This window comes from Panulirus ornatus, chromosome 9 (assembly GCF_036320965.1).
Source record: "Panulirus ornatus isolate Po-2019 chromosome 9, ASM3632096v1, whole genome shotgun sequence".
NCBI lineage: Eukaryota > Metazoa > Arthropoda > Malacostraca > Decapoda > Palinuridae > Panulirus > Panulirus ornatus.
This window is the reverse complement of record NC_092232.1, coordinates 51001949-51023514: the sequence shown is the minus strand read 5'-3', so window position 1 is coordinate 51023514 and position 21566 is coordinate 51001949. Positions and strand designations below refer to the sequence as shown.

Below are 21566 nucleotides of genomic sequence, written 5' to 3'. Positions count from 1 at the left end.
TCGTGAAAGGCTCTGAGTCGCACTTGCCACCAGCGCCGTGTCATCAGCAAACAGCAAATGACTCGACCAGCTTAAGCCAGGAGCCCAATTCATCGACCATCCTTCAACTGGGAGGATGAACAGCTGGGTTAGCAATGAGCCATCTGCCCTGTTCAGGACTCAAACCTTGGTCCGATAGGCTGATTGGTCGTGACGCTGAACACTGCCCCAAGGTGTGTGTGTGTGTGTGTGTGTGTGTGTGTGTGTGTGTGTGTGTGTGTGTGACTTTCCTGTTCGTTCAAATTGCAGGTTATGCTTAATTGGTGCCTATCCAGGAATTATATACTTACTGAATTCAAAATTTCATATATGCAACAACTTTTATCCACAAAAAGTGTGAAATATGAAATAATTAACCTGAAAATGAAGTAAACTGACCCAAATTAACCTGGTTAAACATAGCAAGGATTATTTTGCCCAAGGTAAAGATGAATATGTATTCTTCAATCATATATATATATATATATATATATATATATATATAGGTTGGTAGGTAGGTGGATAGAGAGATAGATAGCTAGATAGATTGATAGATAAATGGATGGATAGACATAGCGTTGTAAACATGGGTACTGTCCAGAACGCATTGGGAAAAGCATAACATGTGCATGACTGGGGATCGTAGTTTCAGATGGAAGATATATCTGGTGGGATGCAGTTTAAGACTGGATTTGCATGGGCGATTATTTAGCGCTTCTCGAGTCGTGTAATGTGTGTTTGTGCTTTCTCATGATCGTGTCTGTTGAGGGAGGGAGGGGTGGATCTTTGATTAAAGTCTACTTCAATATGAAGCAAGGCTGGGTTTCATCTGTGGGAGTGATTCGTGCTTGGTTAGAGTGTGGTTTGGATGACAGGGGTCTAGTGCTACTACGAAAAGTAATATGGACCCCGAGGTTAGTGAAGGGAGATTCCAGTGGAAGCCCCTTTTTCCATTTTTCTTTTCGCTTGAAAGTCTGTGAACTGCCTCTCAGCCTGTGATTGTTCTAAGAGCCTTGTTTTGTGTGGTTTGCTCTGAGTGGCAATCCTCACACACCATATGTTCGTAACACCTTCGGTCACGCGTATCATATTCCTTTTCGAGACCCATAAATGCCACTTGACAATCCCTCATGTTTATCAGTTATTCCCCGACACACCATCATTCAACCAAACACACCTGATCAACACCTCATCGACCAGTCTTGTAGCCACGTTGCTCCTCCCCAAAATCAGATGTTCTGTGTATGTCACTCCCTTCTTAATCACCACTTTCCCTTACCACTGAACGAATATACTCGACAGACATGTACCTGTGTGATTCGGCCACTCACATGCATTCGTGCCAGTCCTTCAGCACCCTCAACATGGACCATGCAATGGTGGAAAGGCCCAACTTGCGACAATCTCACCTCCTTTCTCCAGAAACTCACTCGCAATCCCATCCACTCCTCCTCCCATCCACTCCTGCGGCCTTGCCACATCTCATGGGTTTCCGCTACCTACTCCCGCGGCTCACGCTCCACTCTTCGTCCCAGACAGGTTAGAGCGCCTGTGGAAATAGGGAGGGAGACGAGGGCGGGGAGGAGGGGAAAGTGTGGCCTCCTGGTCAGACGCGGGGGTGGGAGGTGAGTGAACCACAGCGAAGCGAAGGATGACCAGTGGATTACATAAGTCGTGTGTGTGTCTCTCTCGCTGCCTTCCTTAGTCTGTCTGGACGAAGTCTTGCTCTCGAATATATATATATATATATATATATATATATATATATATATATATATATATATATATATATATATATATATGTAACACTAAACAATCCTTTCTTTCACATAATCATTCATGTGTTACAGATGATCAAAGTAAGTCATGTAATATGTCAAGTCTTGCTCGTTATATAACGCTTTACTTTCGTCTTTATTTATTTATTGGTTTTCGTCTCTGTTGAGGTAAACAAGAGAATGTTGCCATGAATACGAAATTTCATACTTTACTACAGAATATCGAGACGGTCTGTGATTTATTTATGTATTTACTTATTTACAGGAGACATAGGAGACCATGCATGGTGATGAGTTGCTTTCCTTCATTTTTGGCCAGGATGCAATTATTTCTGTATGAGATACAGAAATACAGATGATCACCACATGTCCAAGGTACCTTCACACTCCCTCAACCATTCGAAATGACACTTGGTCGGAGCCTTATTGGCCAGTCTGACGAAGTATTATTGGCAGAGTATGATTTACATATTGGCAGAGTATGATTTACATACTCGTCTTCTCTTATCTGTTATCTCCCGTGATGTACATATGATTATTTACACACACACACGTAATCCAGGCCCGTATATTCCCCTAAGATTACAATTATAATTCAGGATATTTTCTTTTTTCTTTTTTTTTCAAGAATGCAATGCTATTTACACGCATTTTCCAAGGCACAAACACACACACACACACACACACACCTTTTTTTTTTGGTCACAATAAAAGCCAGCGAAGTTCAACGTCGACCTGTTTCCACACACACACACACACACACACACACACACACACACACACACACACACACACACACACACACACCTTTTTTTTTTTTGGTCACAATAAAAGCCAGCGAAGTTCAACGTCGACCTGTTTCCACACACACACACACACACACACACACACACACACACACACACACACACACACGTAAAAATCTATTTAATCATAACTGAGATACTCCACACAGAGAGATGGGGGGCAGGGGGGGGGGGGGGGGGCAGTCAATAATCACACGTAACAATGTTGACTCACAAGACACGGATCAATTAGGAAAGCGGAGCATCATTATCATCATCATCATCATTATCATCATCATTATCATCATTATTATCACGTACTGTACAAGGCTCACACTGGGGTGGGCGGCAACTTAATAATTTGAAGAGGATCATTCATCCCTTCCTCTCAATTATCTTTTTTTTATATGTCACCAGTTTTACACCTACTATTTATAATATATCTAGTTAAAACAACCACTCAAAATATGTGAGCAAGGTGGAAGGCGAAGTAGACGAAGGGGATGGCGTGCAGCATCGAAGTCTCCTCCTTCGTGGTCGCGCTGCTGGTTGGAACGCTGGGCAACTGGGCGTTCTTACTGACATCTCCCGCCTCCAAGTTGTAGTGGTGTAGGTCCTTCCGTTTGCCCTTGGTGTGGGACGCGTTGGAGGTAGCCACCGAAGCCTTGTGGTCGTCCTCGAACTGGTTCTTGTGCAGGCCTGCCGGTTGAGGAGGGAAGAGAGAGAGAGAGAGAGATGGAGACTCGAGTTATTCGTAAGATCCAGGGTGAGGAAGTTGAGAGCTTATGACGAAGGTAATGGGACCTTTAAGACCTTGAGACCCTTCGAGTTTATGTGAAGTGGGAGGTGGGAGATAAGTAGGAGATGGGAGGTAATATGGGAAAGGAGGTTTCCTCGTGTAGGCCTAGTATTTGAGAGGTGATCAGACCTGAATATGAGGCTTCTAATCCCCCATGAGTGATGAGAGAGGGGGTCGAGATCGGCTTGTTTTAGGGCTGAAGACGAAGTAGATCTGGGATGATTGTTAGATGGGAGACACCTGGTCGAGAACGGATGGTCAGATGTGGTGTTTTTTTGGGGGGAGAAGACGTAGGAGGAATGGAAGAGACGGGTGATGAAGCAGAGGAAGGGAAGAGGCAAGCGATGAAGTAAAGGAAGGGAGGAGACAGGCGATGCAGCAAAAGGAAGGGAGGACACAGGTGATGAAGCAAAGGAAGAGAAGAGACAGGTGATGATGCAAAGGAAGGGAGGAGACGGGTGATGAAGCAAAGGAAGGGAGGACACAGGTGATGAAGCAAAGGAAGGGAAGAGACAGGTGATGAAGTAAAGGAAGGGTAGATGAGGGTGAAGCCTTTGGGGGGGGGGTAATGAGGACAAAAGAAGAGACTGCCGGACCCTCACAGATACATTAACAGGCGGTCATAACCTGGAGAGATGAGGAGAGAGAGAGAGAGAGAGAGATGAGGCGAGACTCAGTGACAGGCCGTAGAGGGGCTTAAGGTGATAACGCTCCGACGCCTTGGAGTGTGGCTTGTCAGGGGAGACAGTGGGAGGAAGTGTCAGGGTATAGGAGTGGATGGCAGAGGTACATGGCACGGAGCACCAGGTATGGCGTGACCTGGTGAGGGGTATGAGGTCTGGTGGGAGGGAGAGGGATGGTGTATAAACGTGTGTGTGTGTGTGTGTGTGTGTGGGTCTGTGTGGGTCATAGATCGAGGAAAAAAAACATGATTATTGAATCATTCACACAATTATCAAGGACAGATATTTGCTTTTGACATCAGACATTGGTCCCCTACAAGTACAGTTCCTGGAAATGAAGGTTAGATTCTAACCCTCCAAAGATGAACCACTGGGCTAACTCTGACAAAAGGGGGGAAGGAGAATTGAAGCTGGTATTGACCTGCACACATTCGTCATTCACACTCCTTTTGGATATCTCAAACCAACTCATGGGGAGTGTGAGGGCACTCGATGGGATGGGCACAGTACCTGACGACTTGGCGCTGTGGTCTAAGGCTGTGGAGAGCACGTCGCTGCCAAACGCATCTTTGTCTGTAGTCGGCCTGTTCGTGGCTGGAGGGTCGATCTCGTACGTCCGTATCTGCCCCTCAGCTTGGCTGATGGAGTTCCTGGCCACGCAGGTGTACGTGCCGATGTCCGAGTCTTGCACGTCCCTGATCACGAGAGACATGTTCGTGTGGTACGACTTGGTGGATTCCGACACCTTGTACTTGGGCCTGGCGGAAAGAGAGAAAGAGAGATAGAGAGAAAGAAAGAGAAGAAGTGTGGGATGAGTTCTTCGGTTCTTCATAAAAATCATATGTGGTTATATGTGAGAGAGAAGAGTGGTGGGATGAGTTCTTCGGTTCTTCATAAAAATCATATGTGGTCATATGTGAGAGAGAAGAGTGAGATGAGTTCTTCGGTTCTTCATAACAATCATATGTGGTTATATGTGAGAGAGAAGAGTGAGATGAGTTCTTCGGTTCTTCATAACAATCATATGTGGTTATATGTGAGAGAGGGGAGAGAGAGAGAGAGAGAGAGAGAGAGAGAGAGAGAGAGAGAGAGAGAGAGAGAGAGAGAGAGAGGAGGTGGGGTTGTTGTATCTTGATGCATTGATGAGGCGTTCATACAAGGAGACGGGAGTGTGGTAGTGTGGCTATACTCGGTGGGGTAAAGGTGATTGAATGGTGGATCTCTCTCTCTCTCTCTCTCTCTCTCTCTCTCTCTCTCTCTCTCTCTCTCTCTCTCTCTCTCTCTCTCTCTCTCTCTCTCTCTCTCTCAAAGCAATGTTAAGGCCAGACCACCTCGCCCGAACCTTGGAGGGGGGTGGTCCTGTGTGTGTATGTGTGTGTGTGTGTGTGTGTGTGTGTGTGTGTGTGTGTGTGTGTGTGTAACTCATCCCTCTTTCCCTCCCTCTTTACTCAGCGCCGCCGTCGTACTCACCATGCTGACATTTGTCCCTGTATTTCTTGGGGCATCATTAGGTCTGCAGACACAAACAAGTTTGACGAACATATGAAAAGGGGGGACGAGTTCCAGGAAGAGAGAGAGAGAGAGAGAGAGAGAGAGAGAGAGAGAGAGAGAGAGAGAGAGAGAGAGAGAGAGAGAGAGAGAGAGAGAGCACGGCTTCCAGCGTAAAGGTCAAGGTGATTTGGATCAGATATTGTGTTCGTGTTATTGTGGAAGAACTCGATGCTAATGGTATATATATATATATATATATATATATATATATATATATATATATATATATATATATATATATATATATATATTTTCTTTCGTCCTTTTAAACTATTCGCCATTTCCCGCCTCAGCGAGGTAGCGTTAAGAACAGAGGACTGGGCCTTTTTTGGAATATCCTCACCTGACCCCCTCTGTTCCTTCTTTTGGAAAATGAAAAAAAACAAGAGGGGAGGATTTCCAGCCCCCCGCTCCCTCCCCTTTTAGTCGCCTTCTACGACACGCAGGGAATACATGGGAAGTATTCTTAATCCCCTATCCCCAGGGATAATATATATATATATATATATATATATATATATATATATATATATATATATATATATATATATATATATATATATACGGTGAACATATGTATATAAGCTCTGGAGTACTTAATACAGAGGAGCTGATGATGTGTGATTTACTAGTTGTGTGTTAGGGAAAAAGAGTTTTACACTGGTGTTGCCTCGTCTCTTAACCTTGTATATATGTGAAGTGTGTTCAGTGTCTTCACTCCTACACACACGCACACACACCCACACACACACACACACACACACACACACACACACACACACACACACACACACACACATGCAAGTCTAACATAGGTATATACTGGTATTATTATTATTAGTAGTAGTATTAGTAGTCGTAGTAGTAGTAGTAGTAGTAGTAGTAGTAGTAGTAATAATAGAAGTAGTAGTAGAATAAGTAGTAGTGGTACTAGTAGTAGTAGTAGTAGTAGTAGTAGTAATGGAAATAGTAGTAGAATAAGTAGTAGTAGTCGTAGTAGTAGTAGAAGTAGTGGCCAATTTCATAAGCCATAAGATGGCTAATGAGAACATGCAGGCGGCCAAATGGACATAAATCTAATGAGACACACCACAAACACAGGAACTTACATCCCTACTGACCCTGTACACAGGAATTGTACCAGAAGGCATCGTCTGTACCATGTATTCTTCAAGGGGAAAAGAACGTTGTGATCCAATTCAATTTCAGATTTCCCGACACATCGATGGTCTGGACACTTCACATTGGGATATTGATATTCAGATAACTGATAACTGATTCCAGTGGTTCGCTGGCGTGCCAGCGACAAGAGCCCACGTAATAAACATACTTGACTTGAGAGATTTGAAACATTCGTGGATGATGGGATAGGCATGTTTGAGGATAGCATGGATACATGGGTATATATGTATGTATATGTCTGTGTATGTATATGTATGTATACGTTGAAATGTATAGGTATGTATTTTTGGACAGAGGAAGAGGACCAGGTAGGTGAGACGTGGTTTAGGATGGAGAGGTTGTGTGGGGGTAATGTACTAAGGTAATCTTTTTCTCCTCCAGATCTAGTATCATTTAGTCCTCTTAGGGCAGTGAATTCTCTTTTCTTTTTGATGATTGTGCTGTATGGGGGAGTGAATGCCATGGGTGTGTGTGTGTGTGTGTGTGTGTGTGTGTGTGTGTGTGTGTGTGTGTGTGTGTGTTTGTGTGTGTATTTGTGTGTGTGTTTGTGTGTGTGTGAACTTAAAGTGGATGGAGTGGAAAAGGTTTTCAGTGCTTGTGGCTTGAATATTCTGGAGGGTGAGAGAATATGTACGAAATAAGTGATACATCGGGGGCAACGTGTTGTCCATGGAATGAACCAGGGAAGACATGAAAAAGTCTGCTGGGTCTGATTGTGTACAAGAGGATATGTTTTTGGTGCATTATACTCGACAGAGACTGGATGTGAACGAATTAAGCCATTCTTCGTCTGTTCATGGCGCTACCTCTCCAACGCAGGAAACATCGAACGAGAAATTAACTTGAAATAAAGTGAAAAGAAAAAAAAGAAATGTGATATTTCTAGCGTCAATACTTCACCGAAAAATGAGGTTAATTGAATCTAAAAAAAAATAAGAAGGTTTCACTCAATATATTTCGTTAAGAAAGGAAGGAGGTTTCACTCAACACACTTTCATTCGCCTCGAGTCGCATTGCAACGCATTTCTAAGTCATTTAGGATGTGTTAGGAGGCAGCAGCGAAGGATCCCACGCTTCAGCACCACCACCACGCACGCCCTTGACACCTTTTCCCCCTACATCTCCATCCATAGGTCGCATGGCCATAGATGAGAGTCGTGTTCACCCCAAAACACAACCCAACCCACCCACCTCACCCCCGACTTCCCATCCCCTCCTCTTGCCGCCCATACACTCGCCAGAAACTTTGAGGAATGTATTAAAAGTGGACATCAAACGGTAAGGTACAAAAGCCGAAGTTCACCCCCCACTCCGCTCCACCCCCCTTCTCCCCCTCTTCTCCCCCTCTTTCCCCCCCCCACAGCTTGAATTAAATGAACAGTAACAATACGCCTCCCGGTATATACCGTTGAAAAAAAGAAATAACCATGTAAAAGGCCTCTCTCTTTTTTTTGGGGGGGGATAGGTATGTCCTCTTGGTAAAGATGAGAGAGAGAGAGAGAGAGAGTTTTCTCCCCCCTTCTTGCGCCGGTTTTTTTTAACCTCTCTCTCTCTCTCTCTCTCTCTCTCTCTCTCTCTCTCTCTCTCTCTCTCTCTCTCTCTCTCTCTCTCTCTCTCTTTGTATGTCCGGTACCACCGGACGGTAAACCCGGAGTTCACCAACCACCACCAGATACGCCTTTCACTCTACATACTGCTACGTACGACCCTGTACCTGCTTTACATCTACATACTCCTACATACTACCTTCTAGTCCGTCTGCGTACTTCTACACAAGACCTTCTACCTCTTTACATACTAATGCAAATGACCCTCTGCTCTCTCTATATACCACTATATACATCCCTTCCTTTCCTACATACACACTCTACCTCCTCTACATAATACTACACACGACCCTCTACCTACTCTACATACTACGGCATACGACTCTTTCCTAACTCTACGTACTACTACGTACGACCATCTATTTACTGTAGACAGTGCTACATACTACCCTTTACTTGATCAACACACCGCTACATACGACCCTCTACCTGCTCTACACACTTATACATACGACCCTATACATACTACTACATACGACCCTCCACTTGCTCTAAGTACGACCACATACTACCCCGTTCGAGTGACACTCCTTCGTCTGGGCTGTGGACGACCCAAGATCCCTATAACACTACCAACACACACCCAACATGACCCCCGAGATGGTGCCTTCCAGACGTTGATCGCTAGATATTATCAACCTTCTAAGACGTCCTTCCCTCACCTCTCCCACACAGACGTGCTCTCTCACCACACCTCTTGACTTTTGGTCTGACGTGGTGGACGTGGCTAGCTTCCTGGGCGCTGCGGGAGTTCCATAGTAGTAGTAGTAGTAGGAGGAGGAGGAGGAGGGACAGGAAGATATGAATGTGGTTGTGACTCTTCTTCCTCCCAGTTTTGTTTATCATCATTTCATTTAACGACCATTTGCCAGTTACTGCACCGAACAGCTTCGCTGATCGCCACAATTTCTATCTTATTTCCCATCGCTATGACGACTCCAGCGATAGCATACAGATGATTTAGAAACATGGCTAACTTGTTCATTATCTAAGAACTAATTCCACGTCTAATGTTCGTGGAGATCTATTCAATGTAATATGTCGAGAGCAATAGACAAAGTCCCATATGTATGTATGATTCACACAGATGAATAGACAATGGCACAGGGTTGTGGAGCTGGTTAATCGAGCACCCATTCACCACGTTTGTCTTACGCATCTCACTCACATTCACGCAACCGCCAGGCTTTGCTAACCATAAAAATTTCAACTCATCATACTCGACTGCTGGGCATTGAGTAAAACTGTCGCATGAGGAACCACGGTGCTTGGGGTATTGTTGGCTCGTTAGGAAGCAGTTTGCGTGGAAGGAGCCTCTAGTGACACTGCTCAGAAGAGGAACTGAATGTGGAACACGATGAGGTATAGGTTTACATTTTCCCACTGCTTGTGTGTGGATGTTTGTGGTTGTAATAGGGAGGGGGGGTGAGTGTTGTAGACGCTCTGTGTTATACAGCTTGTGTCTCTGTTTCGTGGATGACCAGTTTGGGAGAGGAGAGGTTGGGTTGTTTGTGGTGGTTATTAACTAAGTTCCTTTTCCTGTCCAGATCTGCTGTTGGTAATTGCTCTGAGGCCGTTCAGTTTGGTTGTGGTGTTATGCGCTGGTGTCGACAGTGAGAGAAGCATGCGTCGTATGTGTGTGGGTGTGTGTGTGTGTGTGTGTGTGTGTGGGGTTGGACTATCGGTGAGTAGGACTGGTTGGCGGGTCCAGGTTGAGTTTATGTCCGTCGAGGGTTCAGAGAGTGATGGCGAGTACCTATAGGGATTCAGACACTGTTTAGAGTGATCCAATGTCCTTATAAAGTGTTCATATGTCTCTTGGTATCTGTTGGTATCAGGGTGCTCCCTGGTGTGATTGTGTGGCCATCCACATATAGGAGGACGATTACACTTAGCTCTACCTCCAGGAGGTACCCATACAAGGGCGTATTAGAAGTAATTCAAGAAGGTTGAGGGAAGACCTGCTCTCAGAGGAACGCCTCTTGGAAAATTTCTGAAAATGAAGCTGGTATGGATTACCTTACACAATCATGGTAACACGACACACCCTTGATGCAAACCAACCCTCACATGCCTCATCATATCCTCCTCTCTTCCTACTCACACACACACACACACACACACACACACACACACACACGCCTCACCCTCTTGATAGAAACGCATCGCTGCTTCTATTAGCTGTACTCCGACACCACATATGTGTAAGACCTTCCACAAAGCATCTCTATCACCCCTATCATATGCCTTCATCGAGATTCGTCAATGCCACATGCAAATCACTATTTCTCTAAGTAAGTCTCACACACAACCACTAAACACCTGATCCTCACAACCCCTTACCACCCTTGACACTAAACTGCTCCTCCCCTATAGTCTGATGCTCCGTACATGCCTCCACCCTCACATACACTCCTCACCAGGTACACACACACACACACACACACACACAGCAGACACATACACCCCCTGTAACTAGACCATTAACTTTTATCCACCCCCCGTCTGTCCCTAGGCAGCTCACTGCAGTCCATGCAATCACTTGAGAATCATAAATGACCATTCGGCATGAAGTATGTTGAGTATAACTTTAATTCTGTCTTTCGTACAGGGTCATTTTTCGCCTCCGCTACCTGGGCCTCCCCGCTATTACAGCTGTGATCATCTGTACAACCAAGAAAATATTATTTTCCAAGGTTAGTGAGGTGCCATGTTAGAATGGAAGGCCATATATGTAGTGTCCAAGCCCCTTGTTACCTCATGGGTAAGGCTGCCACGTCAGAAACGACCGTTGGGTGTTTATGAACTGCTTTGCTGACGTGGTTTTGTTTTGATAGTCTCGGGCCAAGGCGAAAGTGGAGGCACGCGTGCCACGAGGACACGGGTCCATGTGAGTGTGGGAGATCTGCTCTGTCAACATGAGGATTACACTCACAGTGCTCTGACGTTCCAAAGACCGAGAAAGAGTTCGTGTGTACTCTTAAAAAGAAAACCTCAAATTAGACAGATCCTGAATTCTATAGACAAACTTAAAATGCTAATCATTTACGTTTCCCATAATGCGTCCTGGTAGATTTTAAGATTAGGTGACCCAGTCTACTCTTCACACGTTCTCCTCAACAAGTTTCGCAGCTCGCCGATGAGATGGCGTTAGTGGCAACTTTTGGCGTCTCTTCACCAGTACAGGGAACCCACTCGGGTAAATACATTCTTTCTTCGCCTTACCTTCGCCATGTAGTGACTTTGATGACACATAGCCATCAGTTGACCCGGAGCACTGGCGGTGCACGGATGTAGCCAGTGTGTCTTGTGTTTGTACACTTGTGTTCCAGGCCGTTTTTCTATAGTGTTAGTGTTGCCTCAGAGTGAGAACTGTATCTACACGCTAGTGGACATAAGAACAGGTATTTGATAAGCGTGAAGCATCACACTAAGACGATGTTACGGGCCGATTTTTATTTTCAAACAAGCGTTGAGTTGTTGACACCAAGGGGACGTGCCCCCATGGTGACGTGCCCTCGTCACACAGAGTGGGAGTAAATGGTGGCCATAGACTACAGTGCAGTCCACTGGGATGAAGAAGACGTAGTGAGGATGCTCACTAGTCCCCCTTAACCAGGTAAGCAGTTTTACGTTAGAATTATAAGACACGTTCCACTCTAGAGGTGAATCGCACTGAACCAGTCTTTCGGGTTTGTTTCGCATTGTTTGCGCGCCAACTATAAGGTCATTACGACGAAAAAGGTCGTTAGCTGTTTGTTTACGACCATTCTCGCCTGAAACAAGTGTGGTATTTATAAATTAGAATGTGTTTTACGAAGAAGAACGTGTCATTTTTTTTTTTTTTGGCACCAAGTGGGTGGGAGTCGACCAGTCTTGTGTGAACCGAGATCGACAGCTGAGGCGGGCGTTCCACAAGGCGAGAGATGCGACTGACGCTGTTTGGAATGGTGGACACTCAGGGCCTTGCCCTATACGTGGCGGGATCGGTCGATTTTTGATCTTTTCGAAGCTTTTTTTTTTTTGTGGATCTCTTTGTGAATGCCATAACGTGTCGTTTGATCCTGTTCATTGAAAGTTCTCGACTCGTTCCTCTGTGGCGAACATACTCGTCATGGGCGAGGGTTGTGATTGGTGAATCATATGTAAGAGTTGTGATTGGTGCTTCATATGCAAGGGTTGTGATTGGTGATTCATATGCTAGGGTTGTGATTGGTGATTCATATGTAAGAGTTGTGATTGGTGATTCATATGTAAGGGTTGTGATTGGTGAATCATATGTAAGGGTTGTGATTGGTGATTCATATGTAAGGGTTGTGATTGGTGATTCATATGCAAGGGTTGTGATTGGTGATTCATATGCTAGGGTTGTAATTGGTGATTCATATGCAAGGGTTGTGATTGGTGAATCATATGTAAGAGTTGTGATTGGTGATTCATATGTAAGGGTTGTGATTGGTGATTCATATGCAAGGGTTGTGATTGGTGATTCATATGCTAGGGTTGTGATTGGTGATTCATATGCAAGGGTTGTGATTGGTGAATCATATGTAAGAGTTGTGATTGGTGATTCATATGTAAGGGTTGTGATTGGTGATTCATATGCAAGGGTTGTGATTGGTGAATCATATGTAAGAGTTGTGATTGGTGATTCATATGCAAGGGTTGTGATTGGTGCTTCATATGCAAGGGTTGTGATTGGTGATTCATATGCTAGGGTTGTGATTGGTGATTCATATGCAAGGGTTGTGATTGGTGATTCATATGTAAGAGTTGTGATTGGTGATTCATATGTAAGGGTTGTGATTGGTGAATCATATGTAAGGGTTGTGATTGGTGATTCATATGCAAGGGTTGTGATTGGTGAATCTTATGTAAGGGTTGTGATTGGTGATTCATATGTAAGGGTTGTGATTGGTGCTTCATATGCAAGGGTTGTGATTGGTGATTCATATGCTAGGGTTGTGATTGGTGATTCATATACAAGGGTTGTGATTGGTGAATCTTATGTAAGGGTTGTGATTGGTGATTCATATACAAGGGTTGTGATTGGTGATTCATATGCTAGGGTTGTGATTGGTGCTTCATATGCAAGGGTTGTGATTGGTGCTTCATATGCAAGAGTTGTGATTGGTGATTCATATGCTAGGGTTGTGATTGGTGATTCATATACAAGGGTTGTGATTGGTGATTCATATACAAGGGTTGTGATTGGTGAATCTTATGTAAGGGTTGTGATTGGTGATTCATATACAAGGGTTGTGATTGGTGATTCTTATGCAAGGGTTGTGATTGGTGCTTCATGTGCAAGGGTTGTGATTGGTGATTCTTATGCAAGGGTTGTGATTGGTGATTCATATGCAAGGGTTGTGAATGGTGATTCATATGCTAGGGTTGTGATTGGTGATTCATATGCTAGGGTTGTGATTGGTGATTCATATGCAAGGGTTGTGAATGGTGATTCATATGCAAGGGTTGTGATTGGTGATTCATATGCTAGGGTTGTGATTGGTGCTTCATATGCAAGGGTTGTGATTGGTGATTCTTATGCAAGGGTTGTGATTGGTGATTCATATGCAAGGGTTGTGAATGGTGATTCATATGCTAGGGTTGTGATTGGTGATTCATATGCAAGGGTTGTGATTGGTGATTCATATGCAAGGGTTGTGATTGGTGAATCTTATGTAAGGGTTGTGATTGGTGATTCATATGCAAGGGTTGTGACTGGTGATTCTTATGCAAGGGTTGTGATTGGTGATTCATATGCAAGGGTTGTGAATGGTGATTCATATGCTAGGGTTGTGATTGGTGATTCATATGCAAGGGTTGTGAATGGTGATTCATATGCAAGGGTTGTGATTGGTGATTCATATGCAAGGGTTGTGATTGGTGCTTCATATGCAAGGGTTGTGATTGGTGATTCATATGCAAGGGTTGTGATTGGTGATTCATATGCAAGGGTTGTGATTGGTGATTCATATGCAAGGGTTGTGATTGGTGCTTCATATGCAAGGGTTGTGATTGGTGCTTCATATGCAAGGGTTGTGATTGGTGATTCATATGCAAGGGTTGTGATTGGTGATTCATATGTAAGGGTTGTGATTGGTGAATCATATGTAAGGGTTGTGATTGGTGATTCATATGCAAGGGTTGTGACTGGTGATTCTTATGCAAGGGTTGTGATTGGTGCTTCATATGCAAGGGTTGTGATTGGTGCTTCATATGCAAGGGTTGTGACTGGTGATTCTTATGCAAGAGTTGTGATTGGTGCTTCATATGCAAGGGTTGTGATTGGTGCTTCATATGCAAGGGTTGTGACTGGTGATTCATATGCAAGGGTTGTGATTGGTGCTTCATATGCAAGGGTTGTGATTGGTGCTTCATATGCAAGGGTTGTGACTGGTGATTCATATGCAAGGGTTGTGATTGGTGCTTCATATGCAAGGGTTGTGATTGGTGCTTCATATGCAAGGGTTGTGACTGGTGATTCCTATGCAAGAGTTGTGATTGGTGCTTCATATGCAAGGGTTGTGATTGGTGCTTCATATGCAAGGGTTGTGATTGGTGATTCATATGTAAGGGTTGTGATTGGTGCTTCATATGCAAGGGTTGTGACTGGTGATTCATATACAAGGGTTGTGATTGGTGCTTCATATGCAAGGGTTGTGATTGGTGCTTCATATGCAAGGGTTGTGACTGGTGATTCCTATGCAAGAGTTGTGATTGGTGCTTCATATGCAAGGGTTGTGATTGGTGCTTCATATGCAAGGGTTGTGTGACAGGTGATTCACAAGCAAGAGTTGTGATTGGTGATTTTTGACTTTCGCTTTGCATATTTTGATGATATAAGAACGTTATGAACACCAGTGGGCACAACACACACACACACACACACACACAACACACACACACACAACCCACACACACACACACAACCCACACACACACACACACACACACACACACACACACACAACCCACACACACACACACACACACACACACACACACACACACACACACACACACACACACACAACCCACACACACACACACAACCCACACACACACACACACACACACACACACACACACACACACACACACACAACCCAATTTCGCTCCAGTGGCACACATGGAACCATTTATCATTAAACACAGAGGATTATTTAACACATTAACCTCCTGATGTCTTCAGTACCTGGTTATTTTTACTCAGTTATCTGACAGATACGGAAATGTGTTGAATCTCGTAGCAAATATAGGAGAATCACTCTAAAGATTCTAAGATTTTAGGGTCATTTTAAGATTCTAAGGTTCTTTGTAAGATTCTAAGGCACTCTAAAGATTCTAAGTCTCTAAAGATTCTAATATTCAAGAGTCTTCATTAGATTCTAAGTCTCTAAAGATTCTAAGATTCTAGTGTCATTTTAAGATTCTAAGTCTCTCTAAAGATTCTAAGATTCTAGGGTCTTCTTAAAAGATTCTACGTGTCCTTCTCATAGTCTGGAATCTCCCCCCCCCACCCCCAAAAAAGGTTTTAGGGTCCCTTTAAGGGTCTATGGTCATTCTGAGAGCTTAAGGTCACCCTTAGATTCTAGAGGTGTTCTAGATTCTAGATTACTTCTAATATTCTATATAGAATCTCTAAGATTCTTGGATTCTCCTAAGAGTCTAAAGTCCCATTGAGAATATGTGGTTTTCTTAAAAGGCCTCTTAGTCTATATACCTATATTCCCCTTATGAATCAAAGGCCTGTAGTCTTATATAGTCCTCATATAGATCTAGGATCTTTCTAACAATCTGGATCTATTGTCCCCTTTAATTTTATAGTTATATAGACACATCTTTAATCTTATAGTTATATAGACACATCTTTAATCTTATAGTTATATAGACACATCTTTAATCTTATAGTTATATAGACACATCTTTAATCTTATAGTTATATAGACACATCTTTAATCTTATAGTTATATAAACACATCTTTAATCTTATAGTTATATAGACACATCTTTAATCTTATAGTTTTATAAACACATCTTTAATCTTATAGTTATATAGGCACATCTTTAATCTTATAGTTATATAAACACATCTTTAATCTTATAGTTATATAGACACATCTTTAATCTTATAGTTATATAGACACATCTTTAATCTTATAGTTTTATAAACACATCTTTAATCTTATAGTTATATAGACACATCCTTAATCTTATAGTTATATAAACACATCTTTAATCTTATAGTTATATAGACACATCTTTAATCTTATAGTTATATAGACACATCTTTAATCTTATAGTTTTATAAACACATCTTTAATCTTATAGTCTTCCCTCATAGGCTTTTAGAAAGGTATATTAATGTCTCTCTCCTTCTACAGTGATCATCTCCCATACACATTACTGTAGCAATGTGAGTTCTTCCCTCCTCCCGCCCCACACCCCGGAAAAGACTTACCCATTGAGGATCATAAAATCGTTGTTCTTTCTCCAGAAGGTGATGGGCTTCGGGTAGGCCTCCACCTTGCACGAGAGGAAGAGGTCGGAAGCCAAGGGCGTGCCCACCAGCTGGTTGGGGACGTGTACTGTCGGCTCGACTGTTGGAGAGAGATGAGAGATGAAGTTACTGTGAGGTGAAGGAAGGATTGTGAGGAGGTGTGAGTGGGCAGGGGCAAGATGTGGAGAAACTGGTGTTAATTCTAAGGGCTCCTGTGTCTATATCTCTTAGAACCAGCAACAGCTGGACTCGCCTGTATCGTAGAGCTGAGAACAGCCAAGCAACAGAGGGGAAAGAGGCTTTTGTACCCATTTCTCGACCATCACTAGGTATGGGCTACCTACCACGTCTGGCCCGTGCATTTCTCGACCATCACTGGGTATGGGCTACCTACCACGTCTGCCCCGTCCATTTCTCGACCATCACTTGGTATGGGCTAACTACCACGTCTGCCCCGTCCATTTCTCGACCATCACTAGGTATGGGCTAACTACCACGTCTGGCCCGTCCATTTCTCGACCATCACTGGGTATGGGCTAACTACCACGTCTGCCCCGTGTATTGGTCGACCATCACTGGGTGTGGGCTAACCACCACGTCTGGCCCGTGCATTTCTCGACCATCACTGGGTATGGGCTAACTACCACGTCTGGCCCGTGTATTGGTCGACCATCACTGGGTATGGGCTACCTACCATGTCTACCCCGTGCATTTCTCGACCATCGCTGGGGTATGGGCGAACTACCACGTCTGCCCCGTGTATTGGTCGACCATCACTGGGTGTGGGCTAACCACCACGTCTGGCCCGTGCTTGCTTAGAGTCAGTAACGCTAACCCCTACACCACGGAGGGCCATGATGGAATGCTGTGTGTGTGTGTGTGTGTGTGTGTGTGTGTGTGTGTGACTTTATACAATTCACGAAAGAAGTACCAACATTTGTGGGGCTCTTCTCTGTTAATGCGTATGTGTGGGACTGTGTGAGTACGCATATGCGCTCTTCTGTAATCGTCGGCGTATTGCGCGGTCGTATGTAATATGTCGGCGTATTGCGCGGTCGTATGTAATTGTTCGACGTGTGTTTGCCAGTTCTAGAAACAAAAACTATAAACAGAAGAAAAGAAAATGAGGGAAAACAGAACGAAAGAAAATAGACTTAAGCCATGGCCCAACGCCACATCTGTTGAAAATTATAACAGACCGTTAAACAGTAATAAGGACAAACGGGGAGAAAGGAAATATTGTATTTTTCTCTTTTTTTTTTTTTTTTTTGCTGCATTTTTTATTTGCATGACGTCAGTGGTCTGGTCCGTGAACGAAATTGGGAAGTGTTAATGTGAGGTGATGATGGTTTGAACTGGTGCTGGTCGTAATGTCCATGAACTCGACTGAACACCGTATTATAAAGCTTACTTCCAGCTTACAAGCTTACTCCACTTTATAAAGCTTACTCCACCTTATAAAACTGATTCCATTCTGTAAAGCTTACTCCACCTTATAAATTTCAATCCACCTTAAAAGCTTACTCCACCTTATAAAAGCTTATTTCACCTTATGAAATTCACTCCACCTTATTAGCTTACTCCACCTTATAAAAGCTTATTTCACTTTATGAAATTCACTCCACCTTATTAAGTTTACTCCACCTTATAAAGCTTATCTTACCCCACCAAATAAAACTTCCTGGGAGCGAGAGACAGCCATGGTCCTTAGCTCCATGGTTTGGTTGGGAGGGAGGAGAGAGAGAGCCCAGGTGAAATGTTTCCTCCTTCTCGTTTATACACATCTTTCTAACTCAAGTCCCTCCCAACACCCGTTTTCCCCAGTTTCCCACAATCCCTCGCGCTTTCCCGGCCCCAACGCTTTTAAAGTCTTAATGATGCTGGTGGTGGCTTGCCTATTTTCCTTTCCGCCTTGGTCGCCCAACTTGAAAAAAAAAAGAAAGAAAGAATAAAGAAGAAAAAGCTCTTTTAAAAACACATTGATTTTCCACATTGCAGTGAGCGTTTGTCTTCGCGTAAGTGAGGACGGGAGTGGGGGTGGTTGCTGGCAACTCTTCGAATAGGCTTGCAAGGAAGTAATTTAATATTAAAACGACCAAAAGGTTTATATATATATATATGTATATATATATATATATATATATATATATATATATATATATATATATATATATGTATATATATATATATATATATATATATATATATATATATATATATATATATATATATTTTTTTTTTTTTTTTTTTTCATACTATTCGCTATTTCCCGCGATAGCGAGGTAGCGTTAAGAACAGAGGACTGGGCCTTTGAGGGAATATCCTCACCTGGACCTCTTCTCTCTTCCTTCTTTTGGAAAATTAAAAAAAAAAAAAAACGAGAGGGGAGGATTTCCAGCCCCCCGCTCCCTTCCCTTTTAGTCGCCTTCTACGACACGCAGGGAATACGTGGGAGGTATTCTTTCTCCCCTATCCCCAGGGATATATATATATACATATATATATATATATATATATATATATATATATATATATATATATATATATATAAACGGCCATGTCTCCTGTGGCGTTTAAAACCTTGAAAAGAAAATGGGAAACTGAAGGCCTTGAAGCTTTAGGAGGGCGAACGTTTTTTTTTTTTGTGTGTGTTTTCATTGTTTTGGCCAAGCTTCAGTAAGGTCCAGGAAAAGTTTCCCCGTGTTTCCACCAATGTGCTATTACAAGTCGACATAATTTTTTCCCCTTCCTCCTCCTCTTCCCCACACCCCACCCCAACCCCCCCTTTTCAGCATTAGAGTCAATGGAGAACCGATGAAATCACGAACGGTGAAAGAGAGAGAGAGAGAGAGAGAGAGAGAGAGAGAGAGAGAGAGAGAGAGAGAGAGAGAGAGGAGAAAAGAATTTGGAAGGTATTGTGTTTTCCCCCTGGACGTTTGACGGGCTACGAGACCTACTTTGTGACTTGTGTATTAGCCCTTTCCCCCGCTCCCCTAACGCATTTTATTACGCCTTCTGTTGAGAGGCTGAATTTCAACGCGAGGGCAATAGGCGTGAGATGCCAGGGTTCTGTAATACACACACACACACACACACACACACACACACACAACACAACACAACACACAACACACACACACGCATGCGCTGGTATCGCTTTGAATTCGGACCAAGAAATTCTCTTACCGTAATCCAAACTTACGGAGACGAGAAACAGAAAAAAAACGAAATTATTTGACGTTCTTCATTCAAATTATACTCGACTTTCGAGGAATTATTGAGATGTTATGTAACTGAAGTTTTGAAACGTAGGAAGTTAACTTATCTTCAACTTCAAGATAATGGCAGTTCCTCAAGGAGAGTTATATGGTTGAATGTTTACGTATACGTTCTCAATGACATCGAAGCAGGTTCCATATGATCGTATTTCTATTTCCCCCCCTCCCCCATGCTTGATCGCCGTTTCCTGTTCGGGTGAGGTAGCGCCAGGAACAGACGAAGAAAGGCCACATCCGTTCTTCACCTGTCGTGTGTAATGCACCGAAATCACATCCAAGCCCCCACCGGCCTGTCCATGGTTTCCCCGGACGCTTCACATGCTCTGGTTCAGTCCAGTGACAGCACGTCGACCCCGGTATACCACATCATTCCAATTCACTTTCTTCCGTGCACACCCTTATATATATGTATATATATATATATATATATATATATATATATATATATATATATATATATATATATATATATATATAACACGAAATAAGTCATCGTTCTTCAGCTAATCAATCGATCAAAATCAAATTGACATAATTATGTAGCAGACAGAGATCCCCTGTCCGTTTTCTATGGTATGGGGAAGCCGAGCTATGCATCTTAATTATAAACTTGACAGTAAACTTAATGATGAACTTGTGATGTTCACTTGGGGGGGTGAGGGGTAATTAGTTAAGCCGTAGACGCTAGTCTGAACTTCTTCCTGCTGTTTGTAGGGATGAACAAGGCCAGAGTGATTATATGGAGCTTGTCTCCCATATATATATATATATATATATATATATATATATATGGCGTCCTAGCTTCGTCTCTTCCATGTATATCAACTGACTGTTATATTTCTCTCTTGTGTCTCCCCTGATGATGTGATTATTACACGAAAGTGCACTTGGGAACTTTTCGTCTTTCATTTTCCCTGTCGACTCATAGGAATATATATATATATATATATATATATATATATATATATATATATATATATATATATATATATATATATATTCTTTCTTTCTTTCAAACTATTCACCATTTCCCGCATTAGCGAGGTAGCGTTAAGAACAGAGGACTGGGCCTTTGAGGGAATACCCTCACCTGGCCCAATTCTCTGTTCCTTCTTTTGGAAAAAAAAAAAAAACCCGAGAGGGGAGGATTTCCAGCCCCCCGCTCCCTCCCCTTTTAGTCGCCTTCTACGACCCGCAGGGAATACGTGGGAAGCATTCTTAATCCCCTATCCCCAGGGATAATATATATATATATATATATATATATATATATATATATATATATATATATATATATATATATATATATGTATATATAAAACAGTACCTATATCCTGCCGCCTCTCTCTTTCAGTAACTATGTCCTGTCCCTTCTCAGT

At 43.0% G+C, this 21566-nt stretch overlaps 1 protein-coding gene across 1 annotated transcript in view; it reads right to left on the bottom strand.

Annotated features, from left to right (window-relative positions):
* Nucleotides 1-2765: 2765 nt before the first annotated feature.
* The window catches only part of LOC139750067 (lachesin-like), a 305867-nt gene continuing 287066 nt past the window's right edge, over nt 2766-21566 (bottom strand). The window contains exons 6-8 of the mRNA XM_071664402.1: nt 16871-17009; nt 4574-4821; nt 2766-3280 (exon numbers count right to left, since the gene is read on the bottom strand). Of these exons, the coding sequence (XP_071520503.1) occupies nt 3042-3280; nt 4574-4821; nt 16871-17009 (626 nt within the window). The 3' untranslated portion in view covers nt 2766-3041. The remainder of the gene's footprint in view (nt 3281-4573; nt 4822-16870; nt 17010-21566) is intronic.